The sequence below is a fragment of the Furipterus horrens genome, unplaced genomic scaffold, assembly GCF_987537825.1.
Source record: "Furipterus horrens unplaced genomic scaffold, mFurHor1.1.pri manual_scaffold_9, whole genome shotgun sequence".
NCBI classification, from domain to species: domain Eukaryota; kingdom Metazoa; phylum Chordata; class Mammalia; order Chiroptera; family Furipteridae; genus Furipterus; species Furipterus horrens.
The window spans coordinates 87,715,120-87,741,978 of record NW_028327179.1 but is presented as its reverse complement, the minus strand read 5'-3'; the positions used below and the strand labels follow the sequence as shown (position 1 = coordinate 87,741,978).

General features: G+C 34.2%; 1 protein-coding gene across 1 annotated transcript in view; it reads right to left on the bottom strand.

The window, feature by feature from the left end:
• MKLN1 (muskelin 1) overlaps positions 1 to 26,859 on the bottom strand; it is a 158,115-nt gene that overhangs the window by 81,316 nt on the left and 49,940 nt on the right. Inside the window, exons 3-6 of the mRNA XM_090287526.1 lie at positions 26,652 to 26,794; positions 25,221 to 25,309; positions 14,607 to 14,716; positions 11,612 to 11,804 (exon numbers count right to left, since the gene is read on the bottom strand). Of these exons, the coding sequence (XP_090143652.1) occupies positions 11,612 to 11,804; positions 14,607 to 14,716; positions 25,221 to 25,309; positions 26,652 to 26,794 (535 nt within the window). The remainder of the gene's footprint in view (positions 1 to 11,611; positions 11,805 to 14,606; positions 14,717 to 25,220; positions 25,310 to 26,651; positions 26,795 to 26,859) is intronic.

The following is a 26,859-nucleotide window of genomic DNA, read 5'->3' as shown; positions in this document are numbered from 1 at the left end:
TATAAAGCCCAATTCCAAAGTCCAAAATCTTTTCAGCTCTTCATAGACTGCATGTGACTACAGATACACACATGTAAAGTTAGTAATCTAACACACATATAATAGACTAGTTTTTAAATTGCAATCTATAATAAAATGCTATGATAAGAAACATGACAAAACAAAAACAAAACCCCAAGACTTTGAGAAATTCACCATACCAGATCATTCTACTACAATATTAAATCCAATATAATAAAAGAAGAATGTGGAAATATATCAATAATAATTTAAAGGAAAAAATACAATCCCTCTCTTAAGTCACTCACTACTGTGGCTACAGTTTACTTGTTATGTTTTGATTCTTCGCTGGAACACTGCCATTACTTCAGATTACTAACTTACCAGAGCATTCCTGTTAGCTGGAAGTGGCTCCATCTAAACAATGACCAGTTTGTGGAGCTAGCTGTTCTATCAAAAAACAAAAACAAAAACAAAATACCTCTTCTGGAGAAATCATGGCATCATATAAGACACAAAAGCTAGAAACTTATAAATTTCAGCCTTCTCACTTCTTTCTACACTATAAATATCCAACTCTATTATTACCTTCTTGATATTTTCACTTCATAATATTAAATCATCTAACCACTCCAAACAGAAAAATAATATAGAGATTTAAAAAAAAAAACAACTATGTTGTACTTTGAGGGGAAACATGATCAGGATGACCCTTATTTAATCTATTGTAATACAAATTATTGTCTCTTGCCAGAGAAAGTGGGTTATCGTTAAAACAGTCCAGATCAAATCTGGAGCAGTTTACATTTAGTCACTATTTTCAATGAAATAACATGATTAAGAACCTTCTTTTATACCATCAAAAAGAAAAGCAGTAATACAAATGCTTATTAAGGCTTTGGAAATAGTAAATTGTTTCAAAACCATAAAAGACATGTTAAAGAAACTTTATTCTTTAATAGAACAATTTTAAGTTTTAGAAATCAAAGTTGTAAGGCTGAAATCCTTTGAGGCAATCAATAAACATGCTGGAAACATTCAAGCAGAGCAAAGTTTTGGTTTTTTTTTTTCAAAATAATATTGCTTTCATTACCTTGTTTTAATGTAAAAGAACTCCCTTTCAGGATCTAAAAACAAATGAAAAGTTCATGTCTATCCCAAATAAGCTTACCATGTTCCCTATATTTCTAGTTCTTGAAAGGTTCTTGCAAAAAAAAAAAAAAAAATTACATATTCTATGTAATTCAGCAAAAAAACAAAAAAATAAATTAGGTTTTCTATTGAAACAATGACATTCTAATCTACATAAATATGACAACACCCATTACACTGTTTTGGAAGTCTCAAAAACAAATTAAAAGTGAGGCATTTAAAACATGCCTGTGAACATCTACATTTTAAAAAAATCATTTCTCAGTTTTAAAGAGGAAGTCAGGAAGTTGCTAATATTTCTATATGTCTATTTTTGACAAAAATCTAAAGCAGGAAATGAGAAAAGACTGATAAAAGTATACAATAAAAAAGAAATGAAAACATAGCATAGGAGAAAGCACACTAAAACCCAGTTGCTAACAATTTTCAAACTATTTAGACTCCAGATCCAATACTACCTCATTTTTTCCCTACAATTATTATAAATAAGCACATTTCATACAGTCCTACGTAGGCACAAACTGTCCTTGTCTCCAATAGTGAATACTATCTTAAAAAGTACATGATTAAAAAATAAAACTTAGGAAGCTTTTATCAAAAGAAAAAAAAGGGGGGCATAAAATCACAGTACTGCTATCAAAACAAAGGTTACATTAAAATAATTAAAAATTCACCTATGGGTAAATAACGTGTAAAGCATAAAACCTTTTTGATAATTCAATAATAATAAAGTCTGGGTAAAACAGATTTTTAAAAAATAATGCATTTCAGCAGTTTCTTCAAATTCTGAAGAAAAACATTTGGACTGAAACAGTTATAGTACAATAATATATAATAGGGAAACTGAACCAGTAAATACTTACTAGAACAGTAACGCATAGTGGTAAAGCGCAGGGATTTAAATCTTTACAACTTGTGAGCTATGCTGTCTGAGGGAAATTACTTAATCATGCTCATTTATTAAATGGGGATAACAATAATACTTAATGTAGAAGGTAGGTAAGACAATTAAATAAATTCACATACAGGGTTTAGAAAAGTAAATAGCACACTGTAACACCCTCAAATACATGTTACTTATGACAATTATAATTATGTAATATTTGGAACTATATAGTTAGTAGAAAGCTAACAATCTTTTACACACAAAATGAGAAATAAAACACAAAGGCTAACTGGATTTCAGAGAAGGAGGAGGCAACTGAGGTACAGAAATAGTACAAGAAGCTATTTTGAAAGAGCTGGTCTTGAAGAATGATTTAAAAGTAAGTAGTGATGTAAAAGAAAAGGAAAGGCATCAGGTAAGGGAATACAGCATAAACAAAGGCATGAATGGGCAGGAATATGGAAAAAGCCACGTTCCCAAAACCAGGCTAGCAGTAAGGTGAATGGAAAAAAGAGATTTTGCGTTTTGAGTACTGCTGAGAAGAAACAGTATCCTAAAGGAAAAGCAAAAATGCTGCTATCCTGGAACACAGTCCTAGCTCCTGACCCATAAGAAACTCATCTCATTCAAAGATTAGTAATACTTTAAAAAATCAACTCAAGTGTTATGCAAAGATATAAAAAGGAAAAGGAGAAAAGAATTTAAATGGCAAATGAACTTGATTTCGCAATAACAACAACAAAAATGCAGGCATGTAATAGATGAAAATGGTCAACTACTTTTCCATGAATATAAAAGTTAATTAAGCAACCCTCTCTATAAAGCATGAGCACAAATTAAAGATATAAACAGTTTGAAAGCAGAGATATAAATAGTTGGAAAAGATGGTAAGGCAATAAGAGAAAATAAACATCAAATATCAGAGTTGAAAGAAAAGAGAAAAACATGAGAACATCACAGAAATGAAAGCCGAAATGTAAGACCCTACTAATAATATATCTAGCAATGGAAATGAGATAAAAGGATTTAAAGCAGCTTAAAGAATTCAACATAAATGTGCTGTTAAAAAAAATGAGAAAATGAGAGAAATAAAAGACAAAGGCAACTTACTTTTAATTTAAAAAAATCAAAATACACAAAGTTAACAGTTCTGTTACACTGGAGTTCCACTGGTTAATATAATTTTAAAATAACCTAAAAAAGAGATAAAATACTCAAACAGCTTTAGGAAAAAAAGATTAGATCCAGAGGAACAACAGTTGAAAATTATAGTACATTTTTTCTTTTTAAATTATATTTTATTGATTATGCCATTACAGTTGTCCCAATTTCCCCCTTAGCCCCGCCTCCACCTAGCACCTCCCACTCCCTCAGGCAATCCCCCCACCATTGTTCATATCCATGGGTCATGCATATAAATTCTTTGGCTACTCCATTTCCTACACTGTACTTTACATCCCCTTGGCTATTCTGTAACTACCAGTTGTACTTCTTAACCTCCTCACTTCTTCACCCATTCCCCTATCCCACCTCCAATCTGGCAACCATCAAAATGCTGTCTATGTCCATGATTCTGTCTCTGTTCTCCTTGTTTGCTTAGTTTGTTTTTTTATATTCAACTGTTGGTAGATATGTATTTTTGCCATTTTATTGTTCATAATTTTGATCTTCTTTTTCTTAAATGTGTCCCTTTAACATTTCATATAATGGCTTGGTGATGAAGAACTCCTTTTGTTTTTCATGTCTGCGAAGCTCTTCATCTGCCCTTCAATTCAAAATGATAGATTTGCTGGGTAGAGCAATCTTCACTGTAGGTCCCCACTTTCATGACTGAATATTTCTTGCCAATCCCTTCTAGTCTACAAAGTTTCTTTTGAGAAATCAGCTGACAGTCTTATGGGAACTCCCCTGTAGATAACAAACTTCTTTTCTCTTGCTGCTTTTATGATTCTCTCTTTATCTTTAACCTTTGGCATTTTAATAATGAAGTGTCTTGGAGTGGGCCTCTTCGCATCTATTTTGTTTGGGACTCTCAATGCTTCCTGGACTTGCATGTCTATTTCCTTCACCAAATTAGGGAAGTTTTCTTTCATTATTTTTTCAAATAGATTTCCAATTTCTTGCTCTTCCTCTTCTCCTTCTGCCACCACTATGATGCAAATGTTGGACCTTCTGAAGTTGTCCCAGAGGTTGCTTATATTATCCTCATTTTTTAAAATTCTTTTTTCTTCTTTTTGTTCCGATTGGTTGTTTTTTGCTTCCTTATGTTCCATATCATTGATTTGATTCTTGGTTTTATCCAATCTACTGTTGTTTATCTGTAAATTGTTATTTCAATAAGCGTATCCTTCATTTCTGACTGCATCTTTTTTATGCTGTTGAGGCTCTCACTAAGTTCCTTGAGTGTCCTTATAACCAGTGTTTTGAACTCTGCATCTGATAGGTTGCTCATCTCCATTTCGTTTAGCTCTTATTCTGGAGTTTTGATCTGTTCTTTCATCTGGGTCATGTTTATTTGTCTCCTCATTTTGGCAGCCTCCCTATATCTTTCTATCATATATATTAGGTAGAGCTGCTTTGACTCTGGTAGTGTGGCCTAAGGTAGGAGGTGTCCTGTAATGTCCAGCGGCACAGCCTTCCTTATCACCCAAGCTGGATACTTGAGGTGCACACTTCTTGTGAGTTGAATACATCCTCCTCTTGTCGGTGAGCCTTGGTTGCTGTTGGCAGATCAATCGGAGGGATTTGCCCAGGCCAGTCAACTGAAGGACTGGCTGTGACCACTTACCACCAACCTCTGCCCTCTGTGGAGGATCAGCTGTGCAGGGGCAGGGTAGTGGTGCTCCAACATGGTCTGTAGCTATCCACTGGGTGTGCTGGTCCTGGGGTTTCCAGCCCCCACCTGTTTTGCCTGGGGCCACCCAGACTGAGCTATAAACCAATCTGAGATGGCTGCTACTTGTGCTGGGCTTGAAAAGTCCTAGGCAAAGCTCAACTGTGAATTTAAGTTGGCTGCTGCTAGTGCCAGGCCTGGGGTCACTGACAGGATTTAGGAAGTTGTGAGTTACGACCTTTCATTCATATGGAAAAGCAGCTTGGGATTTAGGAAGTTGTGAGCCAAGACTAGCCATCCATATGGAAAAGCAGCTTGGTGGGCCCATAACCTGGGGATCTCTAAGGCAGGCCAAACTGTTAGCCAGGTTGATGGAATCTCAGATATGCCACCAGTTTGCCAGCTCTGTGGGTGGAGGGCTTAGAAAAGGGACAATGGTCTCTGCTTACCTTTGATGCCAAACACATCAGTTCCTCCCTGTGTACCATGGGTGCCTTTCAAGCTGCACCCCTGGTGCTGGAGCTCAGAGGGAGCGAGTCTGAGTAGGTGGGTCTGTGTGTGGGTTCTTTAAAAGGAACTGCTTGGTGTTCCAGTAGTTTTCTCCACTGACTCAATCTCCGCTGGTTTTTGCAGCTAGAAGTTGTGGAGACTTACCTTCTTGGCACTGGAACCCTGGGCTGGGGGCCTGGTGTGGGCCTGGGCTTCCTCGCTCCTGAGATATCCCTCCCAAAATTTACCTACTACATGTGGGTGTGGGATTAGCCCATTCTGCATCTGTGCTCCTCCTATCAGTCTGGATAGATATGGTTTCTTAAATTCCATAGTTGTCAGACTTCCATTCAACTCAATTTATGATGGTTCTAAGTGATGGTTGTTCTATATTTCAGGTGTAATTTTGGTGTGGTTGTGAGAAGAGGTGACCATGTCTGCCTATGCCACCATCTTGACCAGAAGTCCCCAGTCTTATCCTACAGGACATTCTTGGAAGCAGCAATGAAAACTGGTTAACATCGTAGTAACATCCAAAAATGTACTTAAAGAAAATGTCAACCTAGAATTCCATATCCAGCAAAAATATCCTTTAAGAAAATAAAATTTTCAAGGAAACAAAAACTGAAGAGTTAATCTGCATTAGAAGAAATTATAAAGGAAGTATTTAAGGCAGAAGGAAGATGATCCTACCTATATGGTCATAGGTGCAAACTGTAATGAAGAGGAAAAAATTAGTAAATATTTGCGTAAAATTAATGAACACTGACTATATAAACCAAGAACAGTACAATTCTCCAGGGTCTTTGAATCAGATTTCAAAATAAAGAACAATAATAGCATGAATTGGAAGTGAGTAGATGAGAGTTGCAAGTCCACTAAGTCCTTGTATGGGAACAGGGAAAAGGTACTGATTAATTTTGTTAAGTATATATACTTGTCATTAATCTCTAGACTAATCATAAATAAAATATACACAGGGTGTGTCACATCCAAATGAATAAAAATGAAAATATTAAAAAGTAAAAGAAAAACAACCAAAAGAACAAGAGAATGGACGACAAAGAGGAAAAAAGAAAGAACATGAAAAAGTATATAAAGAAAAATGGTACGTTTAAATGTACACATTTACCAGCAATTCAATCATGTAAATAAATGGCCAAATCAAAAGGCAGATTGAAAAAATATCCAACTAAATTTCTAGGAGATACTTCCTTTGAAAAAGGACATGGAAGGCTTGAAAATAAAAGATGGAAAAAGGCTGTGCAAACACATAGCAAAGGAAAGCAGATGTCTTAATGTTAAGACATTTTATAACTTAAGGCAATACATTACTAGAGATAAAAACACACTTCATAATGATAATAGATTCAATTCAAAATATAGGATTTAAAAATTTGTATGTCTAGAAACATGGCTTCGACTATATAAGTCAAAAATTAACAGAACTGTAACAAGAAGATAGACAATTCCTTAATCACAGTGGGAAGTATATTAACACATTTTTCTTAGTAATTGTGAAAATCAGAATAACAATACTGGTAAAGAAGATTTATCCAACATGATTTAGCAAAGTGAACCAAATGGACATAAATATAGAAGTGTGCCCCAACAACTAAAGAATTCACATTCTGTCCAAGTACACTTACAAATGTTTATAAAAATTGAACAAAGCAGGCCATACATTATCTCATCAATTTTCAAAAATCATACAGAATATGTACTCCAACCACTGTTCATTTAGGTTAGAAATTAGTAACAAATAACAACCACAAGTCTTTATGTATTTGAAAACTGAAAATTAATTTCTATATAACTATAGCCCACAAAACAACCATATCATTTCATAATAAAATTATTAAACTGGATTAAACATAAAAACACTTCAGCCCTGGCCATGTAGCTCAGCTGATGTGGGTGGGTCAGAACCTCATTGACCTGGGGGTTTAAGGGCTCTTCTCCTGCCCCTTTGTTCCTTTCCCCTCAAAGGGGGGGGGGGTCTAACCCACATGACTAGTAACATAACAGGAGAGGAAAGGTCAGGGAAAGGTCCCAACCCAGTTTTGCCTGTTGCTAGGTGCCTGAGGCTTTCCACTCTAGTGACCTTCTGTACCGGGCTCATGATCCTTGCTTTGCTAATGTCTGTCTAACTGCCCACCAAAGAGGAAAATTAATATCCTTAAATGGGAAAATAATGATGTCTGGAAATTAATAAGGAAAGCATCCATCTCAATAAGATAGCAAAATAATCCCAAAGAGAGAAAGAAGACAATATTAAACAGAGAGCATAAGTCAAGGACATTAAAAATAGAAAGGATCAACAATCCAGAAATTGGTTCCTTCAAAAAAACCAGTGAACTTGATAAAATTCTGGTGAAAGTGATGGAAAGAAAAAGAAAAAAAAACTATAAAAAAAGAGACCTCTCAAGAAACCCTGCAAACATTAAACAGATAATGAGGAGACATTAGGAATACTTTCAGGCCCATAAGTTTGAAATTTTAAGTGACAATGACAAATTCCTAGAAAAGTATAGCTTGTCAAATCAACCAAATAACAACCCTGAAGAGTCCTGAAACATTTAAAGAAACTGAATTGACAAACAACACTCCCCCAAGTAAATTCCAATAGAGAGCTCCATGGTAAGTTCTACCAAGCACATGAGAAAGAAATAACTCAAATCTTACACATATTCAGAGAATAGGAAGAACAGGTTAACTCATCAGCCCATTACGTGAGATTAGCCTAATAATACTACTAAATGTGAACAGGAAGGTAAGAGAAAGAAAAATTACAAGGCCAATCTTAATAATGAAAATAGCTAGAAGAATTCTAACAAAACATTAGTCAATGTACCATCTAAAATACAGCAAAAAATATATGACAAAGTTAATCACTTCTGAGGTTTAACATTAGCAAATCAATTACTATGATTTCACATATTAATAAAGAAAAAATCATATCACAAAATTAAAGAAAAAGTGGTAAAATTCAATGTCTATGTATAATTTAAACTGTTAGTAGTCTAGGAATCTGATACAGAATCTCCAAAAATCACATATCAAAAATCACATTTAACAATGGAATGTTGAAAGCATGTCTTTTGAGATCATGGACTACATGGGGAAATCCACTATTATTGTGTCACCTCAACCTTGTACTAAGTATCCTGTCCAAAAAGTAAACATAAGAGGAAAAAAGAATAAGGGCTGGAAAGAAAAACGAGTCATTATGCATAAATATTTTAAACTGAACAAAAATAAAAACACAGCATAGCAAATTGTGATATAGAACGAATACAGTGCTTACAAGGAAACTCTTGGCATCAAATGCCTACATTAAAAAAGGATCTCAAGTCAATGGCCTCTGCTTTCATTTTATGAAACTAAAAAAGAGCAAATTAAGACCAAAGCATGTAGAAGAACGGAAATAATAAAGACAAAGGAAGAAATCAATGAAATACAAAGAAATAGAAAAATACAGAGGGAGAAAAGGAAACACAAAACAAAGAAACTAGGAGCTGTTTTCTTAAAATAAAATCAATAGTTTTCTAGCCAGACAGCTAAGGATAAAAAAATAAAGAAAAACAAAAATTACTAGTTATCAAGAACAAGAGATGACACAAAGGTATTAAGAGGATAAATATTATGAATAACTTTATGCCAATAAAAACTTCTCAAAAGGCACAAACTACCAATGCTCACTCAAAAAGAAACACAGAACATAATAGTCCTAGAGCTATTAACAATACTAAATTTGCAGTTAAAAAGTTTGCCACAAAGGTAACTCCAACATGATTTGAGGTATCACTTAAAAAACATTTAAGGAGAGACAAACAGGTCTGCCATATATAATTAACAACCACTGCACAAAGCAAGGGGTAAGAAAGGACAGATACAAGAGAGTAAACTAGAACAGGAGGGAAAGAGGGAAAGGAGGGAGGGAGGGGTAAAGGAGGTAAAAAGGGAAAGAGGAAAGGAGGTGAAGACCTCAGATTGAAACTTTAGGAAACTCGGACTAGAGAGCCTGTTAGAGTGTTGTTAATTAAACTTTAATCCACCCTTATCTCACAAAAGTAAATTTTTATTTCCATAGGAAATAAGATAATTTTCCTGTTCCTAGGTGATAACTGTTGTCAATCATCACTGGATTCTACCCTCCCCTCCAACCCCCCCGGCGTTGTCAGAGAGGAAGTAGCAATGATTGGTTCAGGAATCCCCTCTAATGAATTATATAAATGGAAATATAGAGATGTTTCTAGGCAAATAAGAAGCTAATTAGAGATACTTTCTTAAAATACAGACCATACTTGAAGACTTTATTAATACACTACATATATTAAAAGTAATTTTTGTTCCCTCCATGATAAGATGCTTGATGAAAGATGCTTTTGATCCCCTAGGCTTTCCTATTTAGCGGGCAGGAAGTCCTTGACTTTCTCTGCTATGTTTTTAGTGGAACAGAAGCCAAAATACTCAGCAGTGTTTACTTCCTTATTTGTCCAACAAATCATCATCAGCGAAGTCAGCAGCAAACTGAACAACCCTGGAAGGAATGTTTATTAACCAAACACTGTTGCAAGCCAGTTGAGGAGTACAAAAAATATAACTTGGCTCTACATCTCAGGAATAGAGTTACTACCAACTTAACTTGGTTTCTTCCCAGAGCAGGAATGGTAAGTTAAGTCTCAGTAGTAAGACATTTTTAGACAGTTTTAAAATGTAACTTTTTAGCCTAATAATCACATAAAGCTGTCCGTGGTTTTTGATGCCATTGTTGTTTACTTTACATTAACAAAATATTATGTGCCTTAAAGATGAAGATTTGAAACAAAAACCCCATAAAATTACCTGTGCCTTTCTTATTCTACAAGATTAAAAAATTATAAAATTCATTCTTTGAAATGGCATACATACATACACATATACCTTCACTGGCTGCAGTTCAATGGTTTGGGAAGGATTATCATATATACTGTTTTTGTTTCTATGCCAAAGTATATTCTGTTTCACATATTATCACTTATTTGCACGTATCATCACCAATTAAATAAGCAGTAAAAAGGTACAAGGCTGAGAGGCAGGAAGTTGTTGTAACTCATTGGAGCTAGAAGCAAATCATTTTCAGTTGACTTTAAATTTATAAAGGAGTCCTGGTTCTGTTTTCTTCCATTGTAAAATTCAACCAATACCCGATAAGGGAGTACAGTACCTAATAACACTGAATGATAACAGTGATAAGATTAAATATATAAAAGCATTGAGAAAGTCTATTATTCTTTATTTCTTTCTATCAAAATATTAACCTAATTTTTATTCCACAAATTTTATATTGAACATTAAGCTGTTTTACTCACAATACATCTGATACCAAATGTGTGGGTTTTTTTCTTACACCAACCATTTCTCTAATACTCTGGCACCAACTGGATATCCAACAATTCAGTTTAATGCTAACATTATCTACCCAGAGTAAGCATGAGATTCCACAAGTTAAACAGCTCAGTCCCACAAAACAACCCCCACTTCAGATGCCAAGCACAAGTCCTGGGCCACCATACTTGTAACATACCAGCTACAAATCAAGGCTTCCCAAAACTCCCCTCAACGTTCAATAACTCAGAGTGATCACAGAATTCAGGAACGTGCTTTACTTACTACTACTTATTAATTATAAAGGATACAACTCAGGAATAGCCAAACGGAAAAAAGGCACAGGACAAAGTACTGGGGGCAGGTATGTGTTTCCCGCTTCCGTGTCCTCTCCAGGCATCCCCCCTCTCACAGCACCCTGATGTGCTGGCCAAACTGGAAGCTCTTTGAACCGTGTCATTTAGGGCCTTTTTTTGGAGGTTCCATTACATAGACATGATTGATTAAAACACTGGCCTCTGGTGACTGAATTCAACCTCTGATCCCTCTCTACTCCTCAGGGGTAAGGGGGCGCGGTGCTACTGAAACTTCCAGTCCTCTAGTCACACGGTTTGGTCTTTCTGGAGATCTGAAGCTATCCAGCAACCCCAGCCACCCAGTCATCTCAGCATACAAGACATTCTTATTCCTCCACAGATTCCAAGTGTTTTAGAAGCTGTGTGCCAGGAATGGCATAAAGGGCAAATATTTGTTTTTTCATTATATCAGAAGCACGTATACTGTTCTTTATCATCATGAAAGTTACTGTGGGAAATTCTTTTTTAAAGGATGCCATTCTATAAAGCAGCAATTTTCAACAAAGCTTAATGTTTATAACATACCATTTACAGCTTTTTCAATCAGCTCTTCACAAGCATCAAAATCACCCTTCAACACCAGTTTATCATGCAGATCTGTTAACATAGGATGTTCCAAGGCAATCTTGGTTTTCTTTTGCAGTGACTCAAAGGCTTCTGTATAGTTGTGTTGTCTAAAGTGTTTTAGGCAAAGGCGAATGGCTTCTTGTTCACGGTACTACTGGAACACAAGAGAAAGTATGAATAGAAGAGATTTGCTTAGTTATTACAATAGGAAATAAGTGATAACTAATCTAAAGTGAGCATTTATTACATGCTAAGCATCGAACTAACCCTATTCGCTAGTATCATCATTATTTCCACTTTTAAATGGCAAAGCTGACACTTGGTCAATTGTAATAACCTCCCACAAGTCACAAAGTATATAACAGACAGGTATGAAAGAGATAAAAGATGAAACCAGACCTAATTCTAGAGCCTGAACTTTCAAGTAAAGCAGAAAAACTATCAAAGCCCATTTAAGATTGTAAAAAGTATAACTTCCATAGCTTTTACTAATCAGAATATAATGCTGGTGCTGAAAGCACAGAAACCATTATACAATACGTATACATTATATTATGCTTTCTGTTCTTGGTTCTTGGTATTATTACTTGAATGACAAATATCAAATATTTATGTATTTTAAATTCATAAACAGGTTTTATGACTCAAAATCATCAGAGATTATTTAAATTTTTAAATTTTTTCTAACCCTGGGCTACTGCATCTACTTAACAGCAATAAGTAAAAATCTCAATTAACTAGAATCCAAGAAGAGAAATGTTTAATTTACTAAATCTTTCCTCTACGAGGATGAATGCCAAAAATACATACAAGCTCATATAAAGAATTTTAAAAAATAAACAGTAAATTCAAGAATATGTTTTGAGATTTCTAAATTTTCTAAATACGAATTAACAAGACTAATGACACAGAAGCAATGCATAATAATCAAACAAAAATATGATTTAGCTGTAAGTAATATGTTTTAATAAGGCAAAAAAAATAAGATGCTACCTTTTAGGAAGCTTTATGAGAAAAAAAATCAGCTTCCGGAATTTTTAATTAATAAAAGGTTATCAAAACACTTTTCCTAAGCACTACAGTTAACCAAGATTCTCCCTCATCAAATAACAAAGGAATGATTCTATATCCAAACTAATTTTATGTTATTAGTTTCTTACCCTTGGCCTATAAATAAAGATTAGCCATAAATAACTATCCAGAACCATATTAAACAGTAATATCTTTTAATTGTGCTGACTTTAGGAGTCTGAATCACATCCCCATTTTAAATGTTCTATCAGGTGGAATACAGATACATAGTAGGAGAGGATTTATGAAATAACACTTTTAATGCTTCAAAAAAGGACTAAATCTCAAAAGAGGGTGAAGGCTTTAATTTTAATTTCTAGAGTTTCAGAGTAAACACAGAGAACTTGAAAAGTGAATGGGGTTGAACAATTTTAAGTTCTCTACAAATATAATCTCTCCACAGTGTTGGGGAAAGAGGTGAAATTTGTGACTTTCTGTAATATCAAGAGGTTCATGTGAGTATATTAAAGAAAATACACATCATCGGCTGAAGGAAAAAATTCAGTCAGCTATCAGAGAAGCCACTTTTTTAATTTAAAAAACTACCTTTACAAGATTTTTATGAGTATATACTATTTATTATGTGAATTACACTGTAAAAATTATTTTTTAGAAAAGATTTTATTTATTTATTTTTAGAGAGATGGGAAGGGAGGAAGAGAAGGAGAGAGACATTGACTGGTTGCCTCCTGCACACACCCCAACTGGGGACTGGGTCTGTAACCTGGGCATGTACCCTGACCAGGAATCGAACCAGTGACCTTTTGCTTTGCAGGAACTGCTCAATCAACTTAACCATGATGGTCAGGGCGGAAAAGGTGATTTTTAATGTTTAAAAGTACTAGCTTTACCTTGAAAAAATTTATAATATTATAAGAAATCCAAAAACATACAAAAAATATAGAAAATACTAAAAGTCAGTTCTATTTTAAATTGGATAGAATCAAATGACAAAAATAAAAGTCAAAAAATTCCTCAATTAAACTGGTCAAAAAAGAGCTGAAATTTGATACAAAAAAAACCTATATTGTATCCCCATCTCCTATGAGTAAATCAATTTACTTGCAAATAAAAATACCAGGAACTAGTGATTAGACTAAAGCTTTATTATCTCATTGACAAGAAACAGCCCTCCCTCCCCAAATTAGCCAAGAGTCAAATAAATATACATTTAAAACAATAATGAAACATAAACGGCATTAAAAAAAACCCAGAAGGCATATTTTTCAATAACTTAAACTTGCATTTCTCAGTATATATCTACTGTATAAAATGACCTATGAATAAAATTGTTAAATATAATTTTTATTTTTCCTACAAGCACAAGATCATAATTTTTATAGAGACTGTCTATTTCACATTCTTTAAAAGGTAAAGTAAAAATTCCTATTTTACTCAATATAAACATAATGAAGCAATATGTTATAAAAGCAATTTAGAATCAAAACTACCCCACTAAAAACTTGTGTTTAATTATTTCGATCAATATAGGTTAAAAACAAAATTCAGGGTCAGATGAGTATAATAATATAATGACAGACTCTGGAGCCAGACTACCTGAGCCTATATACTGGCTTGAACACTTTATAACTGGATGACCTTAGGCAAAATACAGTTCTTAACCACTCAATGCGCCATTTCATCATCTGTAAAACATGGATAATAACTATACTTATCAGTGGTAGTGATTTAGTAAGTTATAAAGATAGCTTAGAAGCTGGCAATATATATATAACAACTTTATAAAGTTAATTGATTAATAATAATAATTATCACTATTCTCAAAATTTTAAATTATTCACAATAAAGACAAGAGATTGACACAACTCCCTCTTTATAGGCATTAGAAACATAATATCAGAATTTTAAAATACAGTCCTACCTTGCTATACCAGTTGAGACAAGGTTGTACTACATCAGGATCATCAATGCCACTAAGTTCAACATACCAGATGCTAAAGTTAAAGCTGGGTCCCCAGGATAAGAGTGGAACTTTGAGAAGAGGGGTGGGGGGATAAGAAAAAAGAAAAAAATTAACATAGTTCAAATAAAACTTTAGCAAAGTAAAATCACTATTCCGCCTATTAGGATTCATTCAACAGATTTTCTGAACAGTTTCTATATGCCTAGCACTATACTATTAAGTGCTGGGGCTACATGAGCAAAAAGAAACATAATCACCAACATGAGGTTTCTTTAATTATAAAAACACAGTAAGATAAAGTCAAAGTGGTCATTTACCTATGCCCCCAAAACAGGGCCTGGGCTAGATGATTCAGCAAGCAAATTCCAGCAAACTCGCAAAAAATAAATAATTATGATGTAATTTAAACTATATCAGAAAGACAGGGAAAGTTTAAGTTATCAAAGTGACATAATCCTGAAAACAAAACCAGAAGAAAAATAATTTAAGGCCAATCTCAGCTATGAATACATATTCAATTTTTTTTCAAGTTGCAAAAAATACTACCAGGTTTTCATTGAAACCATATAGAGTTCATTCCAGGAATGCAAGGATGGTTAAATAATAGGAGCTATATTAATGTAATTTATAATGTTAACAAAGTAAAAAGAGAAATAAATTTGATTACCTCAAATGGTGCTAAGTAAACAAAATTTACTTTCTAGTCATTAAAATAAACCCTCTTAAACACAAGGCAAAAAAAAACTTCCTTACCTAGATTATTTTTTAAGTATTAAAAACCTCAAAAATTAAACCTAATGGAGAAGCATTAAATACTGTCATTCAGGTCAGGAACAAAACAAAGAGGCCCAATATCTCTACTATTCAATACTATATAGGAGATCTTGCCCAGAGCAAGAAGAAAAAAAACTGCAAATTAAGAAAAAATATTATCATCTTAAGATGATAGTTATCTTCCTAAAAATTTTAAGAGATTCAACTGAAAAACTTTTTATAAGTGTGTATGCAAAGTAAACATATGAAAATAAATTTTCCCTACACGTATAATAACTCACTAGAAAATATAATTCAGTAAGTCCCCTTTATAACAGCAAAAAAACCTTAAAATATCTTAGAATAAATAAACTTTAAAACATGCAAGATCTATTTAAGAAAACATAAAATTTTACTTAAAAATTGAATAAATAGAAAGACATACTATGTTCCTAGATGGGAAAACACAATGTTGTAACTATGTCAATTCCCTTCAAATTAATTATAAATTTAATGTAATCTCAATCAAAATCCCAATGGTATATATCCATTTTTTCTTTACATGTAACTGAACAAGCTAATCTGAAAGTAATACAGCACCTTAAATAAAAATAGTAAGAAAATAAACATACTAAAAAATACAGTAATTGTAAGTTTAATACTAGTAAAGGAAAGGAAGGTAAATCATTGGAGAAGAGAGCATAAAAAAATCTCTTTAGGATTTAGAGGAATTTATCATAAGATAATCAATAATGACAGGACAGAGTAGAGGTTTTAAACATGTGATCCATGGGGCTTCTGGCAATCCCAACAATACTTTTAGGAGGTCCCCACGTAGTTAAAACTATTTTTCATAGTAAGACTAGGACTTTCTCAGCACATGCGTGCATGCATACTGACCTTTGCACTCATGGTGCAAAGGCAATGGCGAGTGAGACCGCTGGTAGAGCCATGGAAAGTACACTAGCAGCACGGAAGTCCAGCAGTATTCCTCAACACAATACACACTGCACTGCATTCCTCACCATCACACACTTGCAGCTTTAAAAAAAGGACAATTCACTTAAGAATGTCCGTGATGCAATAAAAGTAACCTTAAGAAATTAAGTACACATCTTTTTAATATTCTGTGTGACACAACAGAAAGTACACATAAAGTACCCACTGCTGTGCACCAAAGTATGACGGTTACTGCAAGGAAAAGGGCCCGCACAGCTGTAAGCTAGAACAGTCATTTGCCTGCTGTTCCCCAGCCCCTGGGATACCAATTTTTCTTGATTATTTAGATTATTTAGATTTTTTTAGAGTATTTGCCAGATATTTACCTGTCATTCCAAAGAAAATAACTGACAGTATTTGTTGCCTAGGATAAAATTTAAGCTCTCAAGGGAAAATCAGAATTTTGGAAACTTGGTATCACCTCTGAGGTTAACTACTTTCCAATACTTTAGACTTTTCTGATAAGATTGGTGGCAATGTTAATGAGTGTGATTTAAAACAATATTATACAATTAAATGTTTTAACATGTAAAAGATCTACATAACTCAGTGAATCCTATTTTCTAAATGACCAAGGAATGGTGTTACAAAACCATGCATAGATTAACGACTAATTCAAAGTGCAAGACAGGCCAATGGATTTTAGTGTAATATTGATATGGTTCAGAGTGAATAATGCAAACTACCTTTAAGAAACTATCTCTTGTCAAATTTTGATTATCAAAACAGAATAATGTCCACTATATCTGACATCAAGGCTACTAATTTCCAAGTCACCTGCTCTTTTTTAGCAATGTCAGACTCAGTGAGCTAAGATGTACTAGTCAGACATTTTCCCACACTGTCATCTAAAGGAAGCTGGGTGAGTAAAGACAGACACAGTAGCAACCACTCATTAGGATGTTTAATATGGCTATCAGTTTATATGTGCAAACAATAAAAATTTTTAAAAGTTTTATAGCAATGAATACTAAATCATTATTTTGGTATTCATTTCTTTATATAGTAGTATCTACTACATCAAGTAGTATAATAGAATAAAATAGAATTCTAAACCCCACCCCCAAGAAGATGGTCTGTCAGTATATAGCCAGACATCTAATGTTAATTATAGATATGAAATCCATCCTCATGTTCCAGGTCCAAGTTAAAAAAAAATCAGGAAGAAAAAATCTTCCTATTATATCTATTTGAGTCCCAGTAAAATGTTCATTTATTAAAACCTTCAAACAATTATGTTTTAGTGATATTTCTCCTATATACCTACTGGCCCAAAAGAAATATTTCTGGAATAAAATTAGTTCTAATTCTTAACACCTTTTAAAGAACATTGTTGGGAGGGAGGTAATAAGGATATCATTTCAGAAGAACATCATGATTACAGATGAATGAAGAATATATAGTTCCAGAGTGGGGATTGGGGGGAGGTACAAGAAGGGAAAGGGTGGGATAAATGGTGATGGAAGGAGGCTTGACTTGGGGTGGTAAATGCATATTACAAATATATACACCATGTATTGTAGAACTGTCTTCCTAAAACCTATATTAACTTTATTAACAAATATCACCTGAGTAAATTCAATTAAAAAAGTAAATTAAGCCCTCGCCGGTGTGGCTCAGTTGGTTGGAGCATCGTTCTGTAATCAAAGGATTGTGGATTCAGTTCCCAGTCAGGGCACGTATAATATAGGCTGCAGGTTAGATCTCTGGTCTAGGATGTACAGCAGGCAACCTATTGATGTTTCTCTCTCTTTCTCACTGTGTCTCTCTAGAAATTCAATAAGCATATTAAAATTTTTTTAATTGGTGGCATTAACACTAATAATGCATAGTAGATATATTATGTATTATGTGTCAGAAATTTAAATGTGAACTGGAGCTCCAAGCACACACTCTTTGTTCCCCAATGAACAATGCCTTTGCTCCCACCTCAAATAAAAAGATTAGAAACCCCAGTACACATTCCCAAGGCTAAGAGTTTATATCCTGGGACCCCACTGCCAGTTCTTCTCATGAGACAATCAGACACAGTGCATCTCATCCTTTTTCATGATGGCATGAAATGATAATATTTTTATGGCACACAAGGGTACTAGGCTGCAGGCCCCTACGACTCTAGGAGTGAGGGGGCATCAACATCTCCACACAGAGAAACACACCTGTGGCACATTCAATGTGTTTTGGCAGTATCACTTGGGAAACTCCTGTCTAGATGATTAAAACAGTTATTAAAAGATGCTAGTAATTTTAAGGTCAGGCTCTGGTAGACCCTAAAAATTCAAGCGTTGTCCATTCTGAAAGAATGCATCTATTCTACTATAGAATTAATGGGATAAACACACAAAGCACTTAGCACAGTAACTGGCACATAGTAAGTGCTCAATAAAAGTTAGCTACTCCTAGGAGTTTTGTTTTTTTTTAAAAAGATTCTATTTCCTTTTTAGAGAGGGAGGGAGGGAAACACCATGCCCCCAGCTGGGGATCTGTTCTGCAACCCCAACTGGGAACCAAACTGGCGACCTTTCTATTTGCAAGATGACGCCCAACACACTGAGCTACACCAGTCAGGGCACTGCTACTATTATTATTAGCTATTATTACTATATTAATTTTCCTTGTACACTTTTAAAATGTTGCCTTTCCATATGTTCGCATGAAGGGCCACCATCAGGGCACCTCCCCATCCCCAGGCTTAGTATTCATCCTAGACTTCTAAACACTCCTGAGAATCCAGAATGCAGGCCAAATCCAGCCAAAGCTGAAGCTTCTCCTTGAAGCAACCACAACTATCTAGGCTGCAAATATCCAAAAACTCCACAGATCCAAGTAATCCCATCTACCAAAAACCAGGACGCCCCAGAATCTTTCTAAGAGTTCTCCCATGTACCACTTTTGCCCCCACCTCACCTTGCTAATTTCCTTTTTTATTAATAATTAGATAACAAGATCTAGAGGCAAATCTAATAATTATCCTGATTTCAAAGTTACTATATTTGTCATGCTATGAAGTGATGGGGAGAAACTGTAACTTCTATCTGTGACAATCCTAAATACTGTTAATATTACTACAAATTATTGCCTATATTTATACTTGGAAGAAATGCTAAATATATTAGAGGTTAGAGTACATAAAGTTGCAACTTTTCCCCACCAAGTTCATAAAGCCATTGATTAATCCCTCTAAACTCCTGTACAATAAACTCAAAAAGTATATATACTTGGCACTTCTGAAATTTAAGGAAACAGAATACAGAGTTACTATCCCCAAAGATTTCACAATCTACTTGAGGAAACAAACCTTACATATATCACATAGTAAGACAACTCAATCTTTGGAAGCAGACTTAAGTTTGTATTCCACCTCTACATTTTACTACCTGTATGGTTTTGGCCCAGCCATTTAAACTCTAAACTTCAGTCTCCTCATGTGTAAAGTGAGTGCAATAATGCCTGTCTCACACAGTGTTAGGCAGATGCTTCATAAATGATACCTAGTGTTACTATTACTTTAAAACAATAAAAGCACATACGTGAGCATATACCAAATGCTATGTCTTTGATCCATCACTAATATCTTCAATCAAAAAAGGAAGATTGTATCTGCCAGTATAAGGTTCAAATGAGCTACCACACACATGGAAAGCACTTACATACTATTAAAAACAATAAAGAGACATAACAAGTTCTAAATAATAATTGCTGAAATGACATGATTCAAATTAGATTTGTGCATATTTTTCTTTATAGTACCCAAAATGCTACATTTAAAAAGTCACGTAAATAAGAGCTATATGAATGTAAGTATAAAAATGCACAAAATGAGACATGCAAAATGAAATAATTTTTTTCGTAAGTATGAGCTTAAATTACTTTTAAAAAGTTAAATTTGGCTTAAGCCAAATTTAATGAATAATCTATATTCCTTACCAGTGAAGATTATCACATTTATTTATTCTTTAATTGTATTAGGGTGACATTGGTTAATAAAATTACATATAGCTTTCAGGTGTACATCATTTCTATATTGTGTTGCGTGTTCACCACCCCAAGTCAAGTCTCCTTCCATCACCATTTATCCCCCTTTACCCTCTTCTACCTGCCCCCACCCTGCTGCCCCTCTGGCAATCACCATACTCTTGTCTGTGTCCAGGAGGCTTTCTTTTCTTCTTTGGTTAATCCCATCACCCTTCTCATCCAGCCCTCAACCCTCTCCTCTCTGACAGCTGTCAGTCTGTTCTCTGTATCCATGAGTCTGTCTCCACTTTGTTAGTTTAGTTTTTTCATCAGAAAATTTATAATTAGCTGTCAGTGCATGATCTGTAGATTATCTTCCACTGAGTTAAGTCTTGCTTCTGTCTTCCTCTCTTACTAGGAATAATTGAAGGCTGACTACTATATTCAGAAATTTTGTTGTTTTAAATAAAACAAAATCTTTCAAACATATTACTGTAGAACAGAAATATGAAGTATTCAAACATTTTTCTTTTAAGTATAAATCTAGCAATTTATATAAACTAAGTAAAACAATATCTGTGTTAAATCACCACTAAAAGAGAGCTACATACCACTCAATTAAAGAATACACAGCACTAGCTCTGGCAGGTGTGGCTCAGTTGGCTGGAGCGTCATCCCATAAACCAAAAGGTTGTAGATTTGATTCCCAGTCAGGGCACATGCCTAAGTTGCAGGTTCTGTCCCTAGTTGGGGCACGTGTGAAAGGCAGCTGACTGATGTTTCTGTCTGTCTGTCTCTCTCTCTCTCTCTCTCGCTCCCTTCTCCTTTCTAAAATCAGTGAGCATGTCCTCAGGTGAGGATTAAAAAAAAAATGCGTAACAATAAACTAAAAATACTAACATAACATATAGGCTTTTAGTTTCACATTCTCCTTACATTATTAAAAAAAAAAAACTTATCAAGAGAATGTTGGGAAAAGGTTGGAAAGCAAAGATAATGCAAACCACCTTTAAACAGAAAAGTGAAAAATATGAAGTTATCTAAATATTAACATCCTAAATATCAACTGAGTTAATAAGTATCTACAATTATTTGGAAAGCTCAAATTAATATTTTGCCTGAATACCATAAAACTAACCCACTAAGGTATGGTAAAAAACATCATTATGCCCTATCATTAAAAGGGTGATAGAAAAGACTTCCAGACAAGATGGAGGCCTAGACAGACACGCTGGGTCTCCCTCCACAATTTAAAAGGAATACAATTACCTCAAAACTAGAGACAACCAGAAGTTCCAGAAAACTGAGCTGCATGGAGGTCCAACAAACAAAGATATAAAAAAGAAATACTCATCCAGACAGGTAGGAGGGGCGGAGAGGACATGGTGTGGTGGCGGCAGCAACAGCGGCAGTGGCAGGCTGGCAGAAAGTGCAGGCACACTTTTTAAAAAGTCAGGAGGGACACCTGGGGAGCACTCCCAGCACCAGACCAGACCCCTCAGCTCATGTCCCAGCGCCGGGTAAAATAAAGCCTCATTGCTTTTGACTGTGCAAACCAGTGAGGGTTGGAGCAGAGACAGAAACTGTCAATCTCTCAGCAGAGTCCGCTTGTTTAAAGGGCCCTGACGGTCCTAGAACATCTCCAGACCCGCCCACTCTGGGAATGACGACTAGGGCAACAGCTAGAGAGGTGCCAGTTCCATATGGAAGTGGGAAAGGTGCTTGGAAAAGGGGTGAATGCTGGGCAGGCAGCATAGTTCCCTCTCAAACCATCCCCTCAGCACCACAACATGGTAAAACAGATTGCCATATATTGATAAATACCTAAGGCTCTTCCCCTCACAACATAAAAGGAGTGATAGCTCTGCCTAAGACACAGAGGCAAACAAACACAGGAACCTGTCAAGATGAGGAGAAAGAGAAGTATGGCCCAAAAGGGGAATGAATCAAAGTTCCAGTGGGAGAACTAAGTGACGAGGAAATAGCCAACCTAACAAATGAGAAGTCAAACAACCTAACAGACGCAGAGTTCAAAACACTAATGATAAAGATGCTCACAGGCTTGACAGATATGCTTGAGTATGGCAAATGCATAAGGGAAGAAGTGAAGGCTATGCTAAGTGAAACTAAGGAAAATACACACAAAACCAATGGTGAAGGGAAGGAAACCAGGGTTCAAATCAATGATTTGGAACATAACGAAGAAAAAAAGTCAACCAGTACAGAATAAGGAAACAAGAATGAAAAAAATGAGAAGAGGCTTAGGAACCTCTGGGAAAACTTTAAACGTGCCAACATCCGAATCATAGGGGTGCCAAAAAGAGAAGAGGAAGAGAAAGATATTGAGAACTTATATGAGAAAATAATAAAGGAAAACTCCCCAAATTTGGCAAAGGAAATAAGACTTACAAGTCCAGGAAGCACAGAGAGTCCCGAACAAGCTAGACCCAAAGAGGAACACACCAAGACACATAATAATTAAAATGCCAAAGGTTCAAGATAAAGAGATAATCTTAAAAGCAGCAAGAGAAAAGCAGAGAGTTACCTACAAAGTGTTGCCTATAAGACTATCAGCTGATTTCTCAAAAGAAACTTTGCAGGCAAGAAGGGACTGGAAAGAAGTATTGAAGGTGATGGAAAGCAAGGACTTACAACCAGGATTACTCTATCCAGCAAAGCTATCATTTAGAATGGAAGCACAGATAAAGTGCATCCCAGACAAGGTAAAGCTAAAGGAGCTCATCATTACCAAGGTATTATTATATGAAATTTTAAAGGTACTTATTTAAGAAAAAGAAGATCAAAATTATGAACATTAAAATGACAACAAACTCACAACTACCAACAACTGAATCTAAAAAATAAAAACAAAATCCAACTAAGCAAACCAGAATAGGAACAGAATCATAGGTATAGGGATCATTTGGAGGGTTATCAGCTGGGAGAGGGAAGGGGGAGAAATGGGGAAATGGTGCAGGGATTAAGAAGCATAATTGGTTGGTAAAAAATACACAGGGGGTAGGTAAGAATAACATAGGAAAAGGTGACGCCAAAGAACTTATATGAATGACCTATGGACATGAACTACGGGGGGTGGGATTGCTGGAGGGAAGGGGGGTACTGGACAGAGGGGAGCAAAGGGGAAAAAATTGGGACTACTGTAACAACATAATCAATAAAATACACTTAAAAGAAAAGGAGGGGTGATAGAAAATGATGGAAAAAAGTCCTAATCCTTGTCTTTAGGCAACTGAATGTCTTCTAACAGCTCCATAAGAGACCTCTGTTGTCTTCTTATAAAATTTTAAGAAAAGAAACTATGCAACTACATGAAACAGACTTTTACTGATACTTTTTCTAATAAATAATACAAGAAAATTAAGAACTATTGAAGCAGTAGTAACAGATATTGTCTTTAATAACTAATGACCATAGGAAAGGTACAAAAAGCACCAAGAAAAGCACTTAAAAAAAATAACAAAACACTTTAGTTTGCATGACTAAGCAAAACAGTTTAATAAGTACTTTAAAAGAATAAAATCTAAATGTATTATATGAAAATATAAGATATTTTCACTTTTTGTACATTTGAAATATAAGGTCATAGAATTGTTAAAGCCATGCAAGAGTCTGTAAGAAATAGGTAGTGTGCATGCTGAGAAAAGAATTATTCATTAGTACCAAAGAAGAAAAAACCAAGAGTTGAAGTTATTTTTTAAATATTTGCATGTTCATAAATTCTCACAGGAAAATAGGACACAGGCTTTTATTTACAATTATTTATTATAACAACAGAAACTACAGTTACAAAAAGAAAACCTAACACACTAGGCAGCCCAATTCCCTTAAAAATAGTTTTCTAAGTAATCTTTACTCAGACTTCAGATATTATTTCTGCCCAACAGAACTACCTGACTTAATGAAATAAAACAGGCCAACTATTGATAAAATAGCAAACAATGACTATGAAGTACACTGTTTGTACCAAAAGAGGAATTTTTCTCCCAAATCAAAACATGGGATTCTGGCTTTTATTATTATTCTCTGAGGGATCTGATTCACTTTAATCCTAACTTGAACATATTTCCAAAGGTATGCAATATCGATGGAAATTAAAAGATTCAAGTCCTCAATGTGCCTACCTTCTAAATAATAAATCTTAAAGGAAAACAAAATAACCCTGCAAATACTAATTTGGAGGAGGCATTCCAAATACTGTCTCAAGCTAAAACACTTGGTAAATAAATACATGCCTTAGGTAGTAGTATTTTTTTTTTCTTTTTTCTTTTTTTAGGAAGTATTTTTCAAACATTACCTTGCAACTTTTTACTTAGGGTTATGAAATTAGTTTTACATGTTTGAGCAACATTTCACTAAAACAATGAAATACAAAAGAAGAGAATGGAAAATGTAATATACTGCCTTAAGAAACTCATCAGTATTTGATTTTCACATGTTATAGCTTTAAAACTGACTAACCTTCAATAAAAAAAAAATCTAGGCAATCCAATAACTGTATCTCATAAAATTTTCTAATAAACTTTAAAATGAAAAAATATTTGAAAAAAATTCAATTTGAATTAACTGTCAGTTATAGATTTATAAAGCAGGAGTCAGAAAACTTTTTCTGTAAAGGTCAAAATAGTAAACATTTTGGGCTCTGTGGACTATGCGGTCTCTTGCAACTACTAAACTTTACCTTTGTAGTGCAAAAGGAGAAAAAGACATTGTGGGAACAACCTGCGTGACAGTATTCCCGTAACATTTTAATTAAAAACAGGGGGAGTGCAGGATTCAGCTGAGCTGTAGTTTGCTGACTGATGGTATAAAGAATTTCTATCCGTTTCAGAATGCTAAAATCCTTACCTATTTTAATGAATCGACAGGGAAACATCTGTTCATCAATTTTATGCTTCAAGGTGAATGTTTCTTTGTTATAATCATTCTTTAAGCCACTGTGAGAAAAAAAAAAAAAAGATTATCAAATCAGATTTCGTAATTTAATAAATGCACTAAAACCCAGATTAAAACCATACTCAGATTTTAAGATTAAACCAATGCTAAAAATATATGACCAAAAAAGTAGCTGGAAATAAGTACAGATTTTAAAAATGGAAGAAATTAAACGTGACCTGTGCTTATCTCTAAAAAAAAAAAAAAAAAAAAAAAAAAAAAAAAAGTAGCTGGACATGACAGAGAATGTCAAAACTTGTACATTGTCATCAACTACATTATTACTGTCTTCTAATTATATGAGAGCTAAATAAAAATGTTTAATATTAATTTAAAAAATGGAAATGTGTGATGACTTAATATCCTTAATGTATAGTTGAATATAAAATATTCAAGCAGTAATAAGAAAATTTAAAAAAAAAACAATTCACATATCTTACAAATTTAAACAGAGCTAAATATTAGAATCTGTCAAATAATTAAGTTATTTCATTCTGAGATATTAATGTTCCTTTTATAGCTCAACAAGTTTTCAAAGATGACTCCATTGGTTTAATAGCATACACTTTATCCTAAATAAAAATAAACCCTATCATCTCTCCACTTAAACAACTAGAATTGACACAAGTATTTATGGGAGGACCTTATCTGTGGGTTGCCTTAGGTCCTGAAAGACTTTCATGACTTAAATCAAATACAGTATAAGTATAGTATTTACCTATATAAAAAATTCTGCTAAAGGGACATACCATGTCACAAATATATTCTAAAACCTCATGGCATTATTTGTCCATTCCATTGGCTATTTGATTTTTCATTAACTACGGAATAAATTAACTCTTTTATTCCTGGTAGCCTATGTTGTTAAAACTCAATTTTACTGAGCTCTTTCCAACTGGTAGGCACTATGCTAGGTGCAGTAGCATACTTTTCTCTTTTTAGTCTCCTATTTATAGTGAACTCCCAGAATATTACTCTGGATTAGGGCAACCAATTTTAATGTTTGGGATGGAATCTACATTTTTATAACAAAAATCTTATTAAAGTTGGAAGTATTTATGAAGTCATTAAAGTCCAAAAATAAGACTAAAAAGTCACAAGTAGGGAAAAAAATTATTATTTTTCACTTGGTAACAATATTAACTAGTATCTAGTGGTTTTTCAAAAAGCTAACTCAAGCCACAATATTAAAATAAGTCACTAGAAATAAAACAGTGGAAATATTCTTTTTTTCCTTGAGGGAAAAAAAAAAATCAAACCATGCAGATTTAGCTATAAAGAGACTAAACTAAGACTGCAGCTTGTTTAGAAGACAATTCTTTCCTCCTCATAATCGTAACTCACCTGGATAATAGCTCTGTCATATTTTCTTCATTCATCCCACCAAAGACTTTAAATTTCTTCAAATTACAGACATGCGTTTTCTCATATTTTCCAAATGTGATATTCTGGACTATAGCAGGTCTTTCAAGCTTCAGAACCAAGTACTAAAAAAAGGAACAAATTATATCCACCTCTATTTAAAACAAAGAGTCGACTTTAATAGTTAAAA